Source organism: Limulus polyphemus, unplaced genomic scaffold, assembly GCF_000517525.1.
Source record: "Limulus polyphemus unplaced genomic scaffold, Limulus_polyphemus-2.1.2 Scaffold1507, whole genome shotgun sequence".
Taxonomy (NCBI): Eukaryota; Metazoa; Arthropoda; class Merostomata; order Xiphosura; family Limulidae; genus Limulus; species Limulus polyphemus.
In genome coordinates this window covers 52636-69943 of record NW_013667117.1, presented here as the reverse complement: position 1 = coordinate 69943, position 17308 = coordinate 52636, and the positions used below count along the sequence as shown (strand labels likewise).

General features: G+C 33.9%; 1 protein-coding gene across 4 annotated transcripts in view; it reads right to left on the bottom strand.

The window, feature by feature from the left end:
* Positions 1–17308, bottom strand: part of LOC106463866 (transcriptional regulator prz1-like) — a 41391-nt gene that overhangs the window by 11961 nt on the left and 12122 nt on the right. For 2 of the 4 annotated variants that reach the window (XM_022391498.1, XM_022391497.1), the window contains exon 2: positions 9483–13026. In XM_022391498.1, the coding sequence (XP_022247206.1) occupies positions 9958–12957 (3000 nt within the window). In that variant the 5' untranslated portion in view covers positions 12958–13026 and the 3' untranslated portion in view covers positions 9483–9957. Of the gene's footprint in view, positions 170–769; positions 979–9482; positions 13027–17308 lie in introns of all 4 variants that reach the window. The other 2 variants (XM_022391499.1, XM_013923947.2) reach the window with 2 other exon arrangements.

Sequence of the window (17308 nt, the reverse complement as noted above, 5' to 3'; positions counted from 1 at the left end):
GTTATAAAAGTAACTAAAATCATAAAAATATAAAGTTGTTAGGTAAGATAACGAAAGAAAATAATTAAAATCTTCCTGGAGTATATGCACCAGAAGCTTCTGTATTACGCTGTTCGATACTGTGAAGTCAATCCACGTGCGCCGTGTAATTTTCAACTTCTGATGGGGTCTTTTTAGTCAGACACAGTTCAAAGGTCAATAAAACAAAAATTAATAAATACAAGTAGATTTATATTGTTAAAAGATTTAAGCTATTTTAGATTTATTTCCTAATTTATATGATGGTTACAAGTTTGGTCAAATTGATCAACATCATATACAGTTAATATTGATAAAATAACAGATTGAATATAAAGTTTTATTTAAAAAACGTTTGGTGATATCTAGAAGAATATAGAGATTACATAAATGAAACTTGAGAAATTTCAGATAAAGAAAAGTATTTTTAATCTTAAAATCAAAATTACTTTGCACATTGGATAGTCAACATCCTGAAAGAGAAAATCACAAGCAAATTTTTAATAAAAGATCTTAAAACATAATTGAAAAACCTGATATTTTGTGTATGAAAGCCTTGCAATGTTTACTAATAATCTGCAAAATTTTGTAAAGATACACATACATTATCAAAAATCATAGTATAATTACTCTCATGGATCCCCCCAGTCCATAATGGAAGGGTTAAAAATCAGTGCACAGAAAACATCAGAAAAATCTCCAAAAGCTTTTGCCTTCTGAGATTTTCCAAGGATATGGACTACAGACATACCATCAATGATCAATGTTGCATCTTCATATGGAGGCAGGTTCTTAGGGCAACTGATCTTTGCCATCAGCTCATCAGCTAGAAGTGACTTTGATCCTGACCTCATAGAACTATTCAATGCAGCTGAAGAAAGAGAGACTGGTGACAGTTCATGTTTCATGATTTCATTCAGGTCATCAGTTTGTCCAGCTTCATACGCAACAACAAGTCACCTGTAAGAGAGTCCAGTTAGCTTTAATTGTCTTGGTTTTGTCCTATCCCATACCTAAGGCTTTCACTTCATACATGCTAGAAAATATAAGATATTTGCTTTTGGACAAAGGATCATTCCAGGGCACAGTGTGTAGGATCAATCTTTGCTTTCAGCTTGTCCACTTTCCTTAACATTCAGCAATGCAGATGTTACATCTCGAGATGCTTGATCTTTGTTTGCGATGTTGAACAAAACTGTGAAGTTTGAATCAAATCTGAAAAGTGATAACCTTTGCAACACTTGTTTGAGGTTTTCTGAATTCTTTGCTTTCCATTGAATCATCTAGGGTAAGTCTGTAAAGACTGTGTATCCTTTGCAGTTTTAGATTAAAGATTGCAAGATGTGATCTGGTAATTCCAACAATGCCTCCTCTAACCACTCCTGAGCATGGTCAGGATCTACTTGATTGAATAACATCTGGCTACCTTTAATCACAAAGTTACCTTGTTGGAATTCTTCTTCAACCTCAGTAGGAAGCTGGTGCATCTCTGACAAATATACAGTACCCCAGCAAGCATAGTTACTATGGTTGTATTGAAAAAAGTATGGCAGCATTTTTTGAAATAAAATCAGATGCAATCTTCAATCAGCTTCCCTTTGGGCTCTGGTAAAAAGCAGCAGAACTTGGACCATTTTAAAGTAATTCCACTAAACAAGAAAATTGGACAAACACTCCTCAGATTCGAACTGCTTCGTAAGATCCAGAAATCTTTGAGTGTCAAGTATCTTTACTTGATCATCATCTGCACTCTGGTCAATGGCCAAATCAATGCTGTCTTTCAGGTCAACATTTTTTTTCTGCTAGGTACTGAAGAACTTGTGGTAGAAGAATTTCCCACATGGCTCGGTAGGTCAGATTGTGTGTGCACATCATTTTTGAATAATTTTTTCCACAGATTACAAGTTCAGCTGTTCTTTGTGCCAATAGGCCACTTTCAACCCAAGCTTCCAGAATAACAGTAGACTGGATATATTTGCCTATGACTTTGATTAAATTCATTGCTACATGCAAACTTCCAAGGCAAGGGATCAAAAACTTTTGGTAGTCTGTATTTGACCATTTCAAATGCATCAACTTGCAATTAAGGGCCTCATCTGCAGTCAATACATAGCTCTGTCCAAGACTAGCAACTACAAAACTACATCTTTGTATGACAGTATTTAAAGTTTTCAGTTCCTGAGCTGGAATAAGAATTATGAGCATGTATCCAATGATATATTATTCAAACATAGTGTGGCACGACTGTTGATAGAAATTTGTCCAGTTAAGTTTGATTGCTGCCTTGAAAACAAAAACCAACTATTTTGCATCTGTTGGTGCATCACTTGTGTTGCCATTACCAGTACAGTCTTCAAAGCAACCCATGTCAACACAAACTTTGGTGTAAACTTGGCATCATAATTTGATTGAGGAATGAAATTGTTCAGTTCATTGGGTACTTGCAGCATTTGTCTGGAAGAAGGAATAATGTTTTCTGAAATATTTTCATGGGATTCAGGACTATGTTGCCAAGCTGTGAATTGAGTGGCATGAAATGTTTGTTTGCCATTTAGATTTGAGTCAAGGATGTTGGTGTTGTCAGTGGAAAAATGTACAAATCTATCCTTGACCAAGTTTGGTGGAATTATGCCACCTACACTCATGTCCCATGACTTTAAAGTATCTTCTGCCAAAGCTGTATCTACTTGCAAAATGTTTTGACAGCTTATGTTTTGCCCTTCTTTATGAAATAGATGAACAACTTTCTTGGATATAGTGGCCTGATGAATTGAGAAACCGAGGCCAATATGCTTAGGCATCCAGTTACTTCCTCCACTGATGCCATACATCATATCTTGGGCAACACTTAACGTAAGTGTTAAAGGATTTTTGACATTTGATCAACTAGCCTGTGGAGTCCACCCACATTTTCCATTTCTAAGCCATCACTGATTGTATCTTTTTCACCATATAACACACTTGGAAAGGTCAGTAAACTACCTGGAATGCATTAATATATTCCTAGATCAGAAATATTGATATCCTTTGCTTTTGGATGGTACAATATGTCAGCCCTTAGCTGAAGGGCAATTTGAACCATAGCAAAAAAGATGTTATGACCCTGTGAAGATATGATAAGATGATTTTCATCTGAACTCTTTTGCAAAAGTTTAGCTACAGGGATAAGTGAAAATGCTTTTGGAATCATTATGGTGCACTTCACTGCATCTCTTATTCTTTCGAGTGTATGAAACCTGATGCTGTGCTTTATTGGAGAGATAGACATACCTGTCCCAGACATCACTGATGTCATGCACAGCTCCTTCCTTAGCAAAGTCTTCAAGTTCTTCACACAACCAAGCCATTGGTATGTCACTTTTTGAAGCATTGCTATGAGCTCTTGAAACTAAATGGTTGAAGCTCATCAAACATGTTACGTGATACTTTGCTTCTACAGCTTTAAGGTCAAAACAGTTAGAGAGAGCTATACAAAGTTTATGGTGATATTTTGCATCACATAATTTTTTTGCTCCATTGAAAAGTTTGCAACTATGTGCCCAGACTCTGTTTTAGTATTCTGACAAAATATACACAAAGACCACTCAAAAGATTTCAAAGAACTTTGCAAAGTTCTTGGTGACTTGCACTTGATTCTGACTGTTGACAAGTTTGAAGTCCTCTTCTAGACAAATGCTGCTGTGTGCAATGATCTATTTCCAAGAGTGCAATTTTTCCTTTGTGGGTGAACCAGGAATAGCAGTTTTTATACCAACATATAGAATCATCAGTAGCGAGTGCATTCAAGACAATTTCAACGTCACTTCTCTGCTTGTTGTCTTTATACTTGAAGCACTTCATGGCACATTCTTTCAGCTTTTCTAGGCCTTGTTCAGAACTATTAAATGTATCATTCTTGACAAATGACACAAAAATGATTGTCAATTTCACCACTGTTGCAAGATCATTTTAAAGATGTTATAGGCTCCATTACAGCATAGCACTATCACAAAAAGACTTTCTATTGTAGACAAAACTTTTGGAAATTGGAGGGAAAATATACAGATTAATACTTCCTTTATGTTTACTGATGTAGTTGTTTGTTCGTTCCCATCTACTGAAGTCTATTTAACTACAATATCTGAAACAGTAATATAAATTTTAAATCTTTTTTTTTAGGTAAGGTAAGCTTTTTTCACCTACTTATGCCAATACTCAAGTCAACTGTTTCAGCTCAGTAAAAAAGTCAAACTTTTATTGTCATGGTAGTATTAATACCTTTTTAGCTGCGGCATCATGACTCATAGAATGGCTCAATCTTTTTTTCAAGCTTTTTTCTAACTTTTTGTTCATAGCTCTCTCATCTCTTGACTGATTTGAGATCTGATTACAATTTTGGACATGGGAGGTCAACCCCTTTTATTTGATGTACTTGACCATGCCCAAGGTCTCGTACATTAATTTATTCTAATCCTGCATAACAGAATTTCAAGTGCCAGAGCTATTGAGGATTCTCTCTTGTTTAGTTCAAAGAACCATTAAGGTTTGTAACAAAGACAGAAAACATTGTGATTAAATGCTTGAGACACAAATTTCCCTTACTTTTTGGGTGTACAAAGTAATGGTCACTGATTTTTAGGGGTTTATGGGTGGTCATTTTGTTTTTCAATTTTGAGGGTGAAGGAGCCATTTGCCATGTGGGCAAACAAAATTTTTTAATTTAGCACATTCAAATTGACCAAAATCAACCGTTTGCAAAATATTACCCCAAAATGCTTGATGTGGACCACATTTCTGAACAATGAACCAGACTATTACAATAAAACATTATCTTCTTACAGTTGCATTGCTACCGATACTTATTTACTGTACTTTCAATTTTTTACCATTGATATTAATTGTATGCTATGAAAAAGGTATTAACTAGAGAACATTTTGTAAAAATCACTTGTAAAGAACTGTGTTTTGCTGGAATATACCATTTGATATATCACTGGTGACATAAGTTTTGGAATTTAAAGACTAATATTTTAGTGACGATACTAGATTCTTTTGCAAGATAATATTTGAAACTTCCTTTCAAAAGGGTATTTTATTAACAATTGCATGACTTTTTCCCAAAGCACACTTTAAAAGAACTTAGTCACTCAGTGAGCTCATTACGTTGAAATCATAGGAGGATGGTAACAATGTTATAATATTTACATAGTGCTTGTAAGAACATTTCATCTTGAGTGTTGTAGACATTTTTTATAAATATTACAATAGCAACTTGTCTGTAAGAAAATCATTCAGTAAAAAAATGATACAGTCAGTAGAAAGGATGTCTCATAAGGAAACTAAATGGATTCAATACTGAGTGTACAGGGTGGAGCAAAACTGACCATGCCATTGTTTCATTTAGAACATTATTATATTTTGATTGTCTTAGTGATACTTTTTGTAGTACCATCTGTTTAGTAATTCTTTTGCCCTACCCAGTATAACACTAATTTGCTATAAAAAAAGTGACATTCCTCGAGGGGTTAATATTTTTTTTTCTTCCCTAAGTTTATAACGCATCCTTTATGGTTTTATAGTTGAACTGGAATAAATTCTTCTCCTGATGTTCCAGCAAACCTACATTTTCACCACAGAATTAAGAGAACTAGAGTAAATGCACCACTACAACTTTGTTAGTTTTACGTTAACTTGGGTCGTTCGTGGGCGTGTTGTATATATATATATATATATATATATATATTGGAAAAAAATGGGTAACACAAGACATGCTTTTGATGTGTTAACTATGTTTATTAAAAATTGTCCTGCATATACTTTGACATGTAGAACCAAAACATTACAAATTAACTATGCACTCTCAAATTACACAAAACAAAAGTAGGAATAAGGCGCCAAAGGCAATACAACTGTTTACTTGAGGGCTTCTAGAGATACCAATAGAAGTTTATCAATCAAAAGACTAGTTTTGGTGGAGAAAGCTCTTTAAACTCAACAATAGAATAACAGGTTCATATCATTACATAATTTCTATTTATTATGATGCCTCTGTGGATAAACGAGTGAAAATAACCCCAATATAGGTACCATTACGTGTTAAGAGTGATGAGGAAGGTACATGCATCTTAACCCTTTCAATTCATTACACATAAATCACCATCTTTTAATTAAATTAAAATAGTGTTTCGGTGTTTTATTAATCCTGCATGAAAAACAAGCATATCTTTATAAAGAATGCTGTTGTATCAACAAAATAATGTTATCCAGTACTTCTAGATTACAACCAAATGAAGAAACAATATACCATAATTTGTAATTCTTTTAACTTTATATATTCAACTGCCTATCTTACCTGTCATTGAGGTACATTATGTAATCATATTATTTCTCATAGTAACTGAAAGAGACAGGTTTAAAAATAATAATCCAGCAATGGTCGAACCTCTTTCAGTTAAAGTAGACAACAGCTGCAAGAAATATACTTTTACATCATGTGAGAATACCAACATTTTAATTATTGTTGATTAGTATTTAAATAGAAATGTTGTCTGTCTGTGAAACAGAGAATTTACAGGAAGGTAATATTTTGATGATGGTGCTTAAAATTATAATCTTGCATATTAAAAATCCGTAGGGGTGTGGTAATACCTATGAAAAAAGAAATGTACTTTCATGTTGTTTATTCATGAAAGGATCCATTCTCTATTGCAACTATATAAACCTGTCTATCAGAATATCTAGCCTAAAGTAGAGCAAACTGGATGACTTAAGATAAGCTGTACACTTTAGTATAGTGCAGTTATTACAATACCAAAAGAGAGGTTTTAATAAACTTGTAGGTAACAAGAGTTTATTTCTTTAACATGTTGTAAAGTGTATATATGCTGTTAGTTCCAAATCTAAAAGATTTTATTTCTACTAACTCTGCTATACACTACATAGTTTTCTTATTTCTCCCACTAACTTGAGTGTTGATGCATCATATTTTTTCCTATTTAATAGTGAGAATAGTAGAACTAGGGGACACAAATATAAATGTTAGCAGGGTAGAAGTCGTCTTCAGCTAAGAAAGTTTTATTTTTCTAACAGGGTGGTTGGCCTTCGGAATGGGTTGCCTTCAGATGTTGTGGAGGCAGTAAATTTAAGTGAGTTTAAGAGAAAGCTTCATAAGTATATGAATGATAAGGACTGATTTTAAGATTTTTTTTATTGATAGTTTTAATTTCGAGGATGGAAAAGTCGAGATGGACCAATAGATCCCATTTTATCCCAAAACATTGTTATGTTAAACCATAATCTTGCCTTCCTAAGAACACTTATTCTGAACTTGCAGGCTTAGTATGTGAGTTACTTTTGTAAGTTACTCATTGTTTAGTCCCTCTTACTGTGCAAAAAACTAGCTCTAAAAATATTTGATTCTGATTTTAGGATAATGGAGTATCTCTTAAATTATTATTATTGGTAACTGAATGTTTATTTGGTAATTCTCAAATTAGACAGAAAGATAAAACTGCAGGTAAAAGTAGTGTATACTGTCCCAATCATAAATTGAATACCTGTTGAAAATACCCAAATGTCTTATGCATTTTGTCAGCATCTTCAACTAGAATTAAATCTTTTATATTTTAAGTAAATAATAATATGAAATATTACTATTGTTTGAATTAAAAGACCACAGAGTTGGAATGGACAATTTGAAAAGCAGTTTTTTCCCCTGTATCTAAGATGGTTAAAGTAATTTCTGTAAAGCTAAAAATAGTAGTGGTATGAAAATCAGAACTTGGTAGTATTTATATCAAAGTTAACCACAAACCCTTCACATTGAAATCAACTTACTTACACAAAATAGTGTCTGATATGAAGTTTTCTATTTTGTATGAATGACGGAAACATATTTCTAGACACAATTACCTATTCAGTCTTTAGACTTAGCCAAGACACAACATAAAGTTTGTACCGTATTAGACAAACACTAGATATATTATGTCCATAGATCTTTAGGTAGATAACAGGTTTGGAGATTAAAATAAAATAATAATAATCCTTTTTAATCTGTTTATGGGAAGATGAATAGATACGTTACTTCCAACATGGGTGATTAGACCTAACCAATGATATTCAACAGATATTTAAAGTTGCATTTACCTTGGTAATCATCATCTGACCCTGTTGTTTAGTATCTTTCTTTTAATAGTATTTAAAATGAAGAATAGTTTATCACGATTATGACAAATACTTAGGGGAATTAAAAGTTTTTGATCACATGGAATTTTATAAATCAACTAATTCTTTTATTATTGAGCTTCACAAATGTTAGTAACAGCAGTATATTTATATTTTTCACACTTCTAAAGTAATGCTGAGCAACATGTAGTATGAACTTGTACCCAAACACCACCATGTATAAAATGAATGAAAATATACAATCCTGATAATTTTATATTTTAATTATAAAAGAAGGTAAATTCTTTGTGATAATACAGTGGTCCACTACTTCTTAGTTTTCTGGTTTTCTTAAAAATTATACAGCATAAATATGCTGTTTTTTTTAATAGTTGAACATCATAATCCAACTGTACCAATTACTATACAAAACCCTACAGAATTCTTTGGTTGACAAAAAAGTAATAATACAGAATGTGTAAAAATATTATAATTAATTTTAACTGAATTCAAATACAGTTTCATATTTTTCAATGAACAAAAATTCTCATTCATACAAAAATGTAATATCAAAGACACTAAAATATTACATTTCACTATAATTGTGTTTTTTTTTTCTAAGGAAATTGTGATCCAGAATCAAACTTAAATACTCAGAGTTTATAAACTAATATACTTTGTACTTGTTACAACTTTCTTTAATTATAAAAATTTAAATACTCAAATAATGTTATATCTAAGGTGACAGAAACATTCAGCAGAGCAAGGTCTGGTGGACCATGACAGCATTCAGATATTTCTAAAAACATCATTTATAAATTGTGTAACAAAGTATTTTTAATTTTTCTGCAAGGGTAACACAGTGAAGTATGATCTTCAATCACACAAATAAATCATATTCCATGATAGATAAGGACAGTTTTCCATTCCGAGAAATTATCCACTTTCTAACATCACATCTCAAGTATTACTCCAAATTTATTGATATTTCATCATTATGGTGCACTGCACCTGAACAGTATGTGTAATGATTAAATATTTAACATGAATGGAATGGCAGGTGTGAAAGACAATAATACAAAATGGATGATCATTAAGAAAAATAATTACAGAAAAGGGAATAAAAATTTAACATTTTCTCATAAAGACCTCATGAGGTCTATAAAATATTCTAGACTTTAGTCTCTCTTCACATAAAATGTATAGACTCTGCAAGATACATAACAGGTTATATGTATAACTACACAGTAAATAACTCCCAGTATGGTCACGTCATTCAAAACAACAACTTTTTTTTTTCCTACAATGTGTATGATACATACCTTCTTTCAAAATGAAGTTCAAAATTCATTGGTCTGGAATTCAAACTCACTGAACCTAAACTGAAAAACAGCTTACTCAAATAATTCTGTTTTGCATAATGGTTTCTTATTCATAAACAATATTCTTTTGAAATATATATTATTTCTTATAAAAAAAACATCTTCAAAACCTCATTTACATTTACCTCTAATATCAACAACAACCTATTGCAACACTAGATTTGTACTTAACAATTTAAACAGAAATAAAAAAATTCTGTATATGTATGTGTAAATTTCATTTATAGTTATCAGTGTTAAACACACAAGATTTTAAGTCCATATTCACATTCCATAAACCACCACTGTCCTTCGGTGCTTTACTTGTGAAATAAAGTGAAATTACAAAGGTGCTTAAGGACACAATTCAAGGATATCCATATTCTTAAGTTTTCACTGTTGGAACATCCATAACTGTTCTACTATCATGTTGTAATTACGTACTCACATTACTAGTGTGCGTTTTGCTATGGGCATTTAAATTGCCTCTATTAGCAAAACCTTTCCCACATGTTTCACAAGTGAAGGGTTTTTCACCAGTATGAACACTCATGTGTCGTTTCACAGTTGACTTCTGAGAAAAACACTTGCCACACATTTTACACGAAAAGGGTTTTTCACCTGTGTGAGTGCGCATATGAATTTTTGTACGCTCCTTGTCTGCAAAACGTTTCCCACAAACCTCGCATGGAAAGGGACGCTCTCCAGTGTGAGAACGTATGTGCCTTGTGAGTGAGGTTTTTTGAGAGAAATTATGACCACAAAGGTTACAGGTAAAAGGTTTTTCTCCGGTGTGTGAACGCATGTGCAACTGATAAACATTCTTTGATGCCAACCTCTTTCCACACAAATTGCACTGAAAAGGTTTTGCTGGATCACTAGAGAGAAGTGGATCTGAAGCCATATTACTGGACATGCTGCACGACTGTGAAGGATGCAAGCTACATGGCTTATTGATTCGACAGAGTTGGCAGTTCTTTTTGTCTAAAAGGTCTAACTTTCTTCCAGAGCTTGATCCACAACTAGAGGCCACATCTATGCAAGTTGTGGAGCTGATTCTTGAAGGTGCAGTGGCAGTGTGACTAAAACCAGCTGTCATCTGCTGAGAAGGCACAGTAGTGGCGTGTGTTAGAGTAGGAGAAATTTCTCCCTGGGGATTGGTACTATGTGGTATTGTGGACAAACGAGACAGTCCAGGGAGGTTACATGTATTCTGTAACATGGGAGAATGGGATGCAGAAAGGCTTTCTGAGGGAGAAGTGTCAGCATCATCAAATGGTTCTTCTTTCACAGACACTTCTTCTAAGTGACTTCCAGAATTGGAAAAGTTACTTTGGGCTGCAACAAATTCAGCAAGGTCTTGCTTTGACAAGGATGGCATACCCGAAACAACTGTAAATGGGGGCAAAGGTCCAGAACCACTTGTATTGTCAGTTGGTGACTCCTGTTTGAAAACAGAAATTAAACTTGGTAAAGTTGAAAGACCAGAGTATAACAAACCTCCAGCTGAAGTAACAGACTGAGAAGTGGTGGCTTCATGAGGTTCATGTTTCACAGATGTTCCACAAAGTGAGGTAGGGAGGATCCCAGATAACAAAAATGGTGGTACATATGGACTGGTTAATCCAGACTGCATTCCACGAATTAATGAAACACCGGTGGTGATTGGTATATTTGAAGAAACAGTTTTTGTCAGTGTCAAAGAGCCTGAACTCCCAGAAGATACAAGGTTAGACAACATATAAGATTGCGAGCCCAGACTAGAAAGTACAGATGGCAATTCTGATGTGGGTGTTGGAAAGTTTGTATTTATACTAGAAGGTTTACAAACTTCATCAGTTTCATCACCTTCAGAATTACTTCTATCAATAACTTCTGAAAAGTCTTGTTCTTCTAGAACAGAATCATTTTTAGATGCAGTAGAAAGCAAGTTAACATCTTCTGCATGTGCAATTAATAAAGAAGGATGCTCTTGAATGTTTGAAGGTAAGTCTGGTGCTTTAGCAGAGCTGGAATTACTTGATCCAACTGTAGTGATTACACCAGTAGGCACACCCAAAATTGGCCGGGAAGAAACTAACCTGTTTGAAAAAGTAGACATGTTCATTTGGCAAGTATTTTTTACAGGAGGCTGTGATGAAATGTGTGAAGTAACCATTCTTAAAGTAGTGTTCCCTAGATCTAATGGTGTCAGCAAAGGATTAGTTGATGGGACAACAATTGGATGACCATCTTCTCCAAACAGTAAAGGCCCTCTGTGATCCATTTGGGGAAATTTATTAACAGAGGTTGGTATGCTTCCACCAATGTCTTTGGTGTTAGTCATGTTTCCACTATGGATCTTTGAAAAGTCAGGTATTGATGTAATGACTGGTGCTACACGTGGTGTGGCATGAGATGTAGGTCCTGCTTCACATAAAGAAGTACACTGAAGTGAATCAACTGAATCCCCCAAAAAAGTCCCTTCACTTTCCGTTTTATTAGATGCCAAGGAGATAGGATATACCAAAGTATTTGCTTCAGGTCTATTGACTGTTGAAAGACATACTACTTCTGAATGATGAGGATCATGGCTATAAGACAGGTCTGCAAAAGGGACAAAGTGAGAAGAATCAAAAGGCATTTTAAAACCTTCTTTAACTAATGAAGCTAAGCGTGATTGCATAATTGTTGAAACAGGGGGTAATCTCTGTAGTTTAGTACCATTTGAATAAACTGGTTCCCCAAGTACTTCATGTATTTCATGTGAACAAGACGGTTGATAGCTGTTTAGGGTTAATGGCTCATCTGCAGCAAGATGAACACTGTTTCTCTGAGGTGCTCTGCTGGATGGAGAAATGATATGAGAATCCTGAAGCTGCATAGCACCTGCTCTAAATAAATCTCTGTCATGTTCATCTTCTGACCCAGTGCTATCAGATGGAACTATTAAAGACAAAGGCCCTTCTTTCCGAAGCCCACTATGTTCCACTAAGTGCTCCTTCAATTTTGTATTGTGGGATATATGAGATAAGTCACTTGGCTCTATATCTTTCTGCAAAAGTAGAGGGGAATTAGGTGACTTACATGGCTTCTTTACACCACAAGCACTAATTGGACTATCTTGAAACTTATATGGGACAGAGGTGTTACAAACATGGGATGACAGGACAGTTCTCCTTTCTACTGTTGTTAGGGGACTATGAGCATCTCTGTTATTTCCAAATTTAGACTCTTTTTGTTCATTTTTAGCTGCAGGTACTTGGTTAAAATTGGCCTGGGTGTCTAAAATGATGCTTTCCTGGGCACTTGATGTACTCTGTGACACATGTTGGTTTAATTTGGAGCCATCATCACATGAAGTATATAAGGCAGAAGAAGCTGATATTTCTGAGGACCCATCACTACCACTGGAGGCAGTGGTCATCACAGAAGAATGGGCATTCTCTGTCATCATTATATTCCATTTACCATTTCACTCAAATGGGTGCAAGTCCATTCTAAGTTACAGAAGTCCATTTCTCTCCTAAAAAATTACAAGGAAATTTAATCCAATTTATATTTAAAAATAATTCTATATGCATTCATTATTTCTGTCCAAGTTATGTTTCATATTAGTGTCAAAACAACTGGAGTGGCATCTTTATTTCAAATCTTACACTCATAAATAATTTTAAAATCACTGCTTATTATGACCCTTATATAAGGGACAGTTAACAGTATATGCACAAAATATTACCATCCTTTATTATAAAAGTAGAAACTTCAATTTCACAACTGCCTGCAGTTACTATAGTTTTAAATCTAGAAATGTAACCTAACCACAGTTCACTAGATTCTAAACTACTGATTTTAATAAACATGAACTACTTTTACAGTGTTTTTCAACCTTGTAAAAACATGTCAATATTTACACTTGATTGGAAACTTCAAAAAAATAAAATTAGTTTCTCATTGTCCATAACACAAAATGGAGCTTATTTCTTGGTACATACTGTATTTTTTAGTGACTGTAAAATAATGTGCATGATAAATATACATCTTGTTTGTGTAACCTGTCTGTTATGTATATAAAAGAACCTTTTACTTAATATGCATCAATAAGAGCAGAACATTCTGCTACTAGTAAAAATTTCCAAGCCTTCACAAACAAATTTGGAATTATCACTATAGAATAAATCAATGGGTTGTGCATGAGTTTATAAGAAAAGTGACTCAAATATAACTAAATCCATTCCACCCAAAACGTTAGTACACATTTCTATACCCAATATGGAACTCTTCCACCCATGAATATTTCATTATTAGCTCTATCCTACACAACACACTTTCAATAGGATAAATATTACAAATAAATTTATATACCCTTGAGCCAACTAAGTGTATGTCACTTTAAATTAACAAGAAAGATTCTAATAATTAATAAATTAAAACAATGTATCTCCTGGTAGGTACAGAATGTAAAATAAATATTAACTAATTGTGAATAAAAATCATTACAAGTAATCCGAGTTGAATTCCAGGAGATTATTTATCATCTAAACTGCATATGTTGTTATTAAGTCTGAATGGTTAAATGTGACACATGAAAAGGTGTCTAGCAGCTAATAGTCAGTTAATGCTTAAATGAAAAACTACTTTTCTTTATGGTTTAATAATCCACTTAATAACAGGTCTTTAACACCAGTATTATTTTCATAATGTTTAGTTTAAACTTCCTAACAATGTATGAATAAAACTGCACAACACATTCTACAAAACGGTAAAAAATATCTGAATAGTAATCTCTTTACTAAAATAATAAGACAAAACAGAATATAAGTAAGTTTAACATATACAAGACTAAGTATTTGAAGAACAGTAATCTTCATATGAATCGAAGGTTACAAACAAACAATAAAAACATAACCAAAATTTTTTTTACGACGGGTTAGATTATGTTTAATTAACTGCAATCACATTTTTCATATTACAAATTGTTCAGAAAAAGTTCATATGGACTGGCCAGCAAATAATATGATGCCATGCAGTGCCAAAATCTCGTGTTAGGTTTTATTTAGAAAAAAAAAGCAAGTTAAGCAAATCACAGATTAATATATAATAAAGGAAGACTAACCGATTTAAAGACAATACAAATATTTATGTAATGGCTGATGAACCTGTTCAGCCATAAGGAAGACATAGAACAGTAACACAGAGAGTGAGGTTAAACTGAATGCCAACACACCTCAGGAGGTCCTAAGAGTGCATGGCAAATTTTATTTAGATCAATCTAGCCAATTACAAGTCAAAACACATAGACATGAATCAAATAGTTAAAGCATAATAACATGTATGGTTAACAGATAAAAGTTAATTTCCTTACCTGAAAACATGTCAGATACATACCTCTCTGCATTAGAAAGAACTATTACTTTAAGCTCATTGCTGTGTAAGTTCTTGCACATGTCACAAGCTTTGAACAAAAGCTCATTCTTGATAAAGCTAACCAAATGCAATGGAAGTGATGTAGAGAGGTTAGTATCTAGCTGAAATACATTTTCAGGTAAGGAAAATTTTCACTTCAGAAATGCTATTCATCTCTCTATACCACAAAGAGCTAGAATCTCACACTGAAGATGGTGAAGGGGGCCAGTGCAGAGAAATACAAAGATCAGGTCCTTTCTGAAAACAAAAGCCCAGGAAGTGTAACATCCATGCAATGATGGGTAACATTTGGTGGTAGACCACAAACGTCTCAAGCAGAGAATACTCTTCATACAATAGAGATGGTAGCAAAACATTGTCATAAGAATCTTTTGCTGGGTGCTAACATGTTGTTAAGGTGGGTGGAACTGCAGGATGCTTAACCATCTATTATTTCATAGGCGGACAGCTGAATACAAGTGTATAGTGTTGCTACAGCAATAAGTCAGGCTGTTCCATATTTAAGAAATACTTGCATACGGTACTCACCACAAAAATTAGGTGCAGGGAATAGCATCCCAAGACACATCCAGCTAGGCTCAACCCCCAGGAATGTCTTCGTTCCTAAAACAGTGTAATGTCCTGCATTACACTAGCAGGTAACACCCCAGCCCTACTTCCAAAATGACGAGGGGTGCATCCCTCGGTCTTGCACCAGTGGGATTGCACTGCGAAACGAGGAACTACCCATATCTACTTCCCCAACAACATGAAACTTGGGAAATAAAAGTTCTCCCATACTCTACCAGAAAAAATTAGGGGGGGGGAGAACACAAGAGAGAGATGTATGAACCATTATTATCATGCACAATCACCTTGAATTAGATCCCACCTTGTGAGACAAAACAGTGCAATGGGTTACAGCACATAAGCCAGGTTTGAGGGCAGGCATATACCTGGTGTTATTGTTTGTTTTTATTAACAAATGCAGATTGACCTGGTGTATATATATATAAACTCAATCTCAACAACAGGCACTGAGAAAGGGTGGATGACTTAGCATTTCCTGTACAACCCTGCTTGATGTGGATTTTGGATAAGTATTTCAAGTGAGGCAATACCAGCCACACGGTGGGTTCCATCATCTCTATAATGTAGAGATGTATATTGAAGAAAGAAGCTGTGAGACCAGAAAATAGAAAAATAACTTGCCATCAGAGCCACTATAAAGAGTGGACAATGGTGACTGGAGAGAGACAAAAGCCAGGGTTGGCAAAACCTCTATGTGGTGTAAGTAATGTGACACTAACGGAACTGGATACCAAATGAGGATTGGGAGGAGATGGAAAAGTTATGATAGGATGCTCATAGTTGAACAAACCCACTGAAAACACAAGAGGATGGGCAAAACACTTAGTGAGAAGGTTTCAGGCTGTCAGTTTTATAGGGCCAGATTCTTTAAAGTAGGTGTCAGTGACTTGTTGGCAAAAAATTCGAACAATAAATGGACAGCACACAATCCACTTGTTTTAAAATAATATATTCAAAACAAGTCAAACATAGGTAAAAAAACTCTTTACACTATAGGATATAACAATTGTATCTAAAACTAAATAATTTTCTTTTCTTGTCAAAAGTCCACATAGCCTAGTTGTTACTTTAGAACCCAACTGACAAGACAAATTTTTCTCTACTCTGTTTCTTACAATACAATCTGCAATAAATTCACTTATGTTACCTTGTGGGTTACACTTTCACTAACTTAACATTTTCTGACTTATCTTCCTTTCTGTATCTATATGTATTTATAGCACGCAGTCTAACTTCACTTTTACTTTCACTAAGTACTTTACTTCTGTATCTATGCGTATTTATAACACACAGTCTAACTTTTACTTTCACTAAATACTTTACTTCTGTATCTACGCGTATTTATAACACACTGTCAAACTTCACTTTTACTTTCACTAAATACTTTACTTCTGTATCTATGCGTATTTATAACACACAGTCAAACTTCACTTTTACTTTCACTAAATACTTTACTTCTGTATCTATGCGTATTTATAACACACAGTCTAACTTCACTTTTACTTTCACTAAGTACTTTACTTCTGTATCTATGCATATTTATAACACAGTCTAACTTCACTTTTACTTTCACTAAGTACTTTACTTCTGTATCTATGCGTATTTATAACACAGTCTAACTTCACTTTTACTTTCACTAAGTACTTTACTTCTGTATCTACGCATATTTATAACACAGTCTAACTTCACTTTTACTTTCACTAAGTACTTTACTTCTGTATCTATGCGTATTTATAACACACAGTCTAACTTCACTTTTACTTTCACTAAATACTTTACTTCTGTATCTATGCGTATTATTTATAACACAG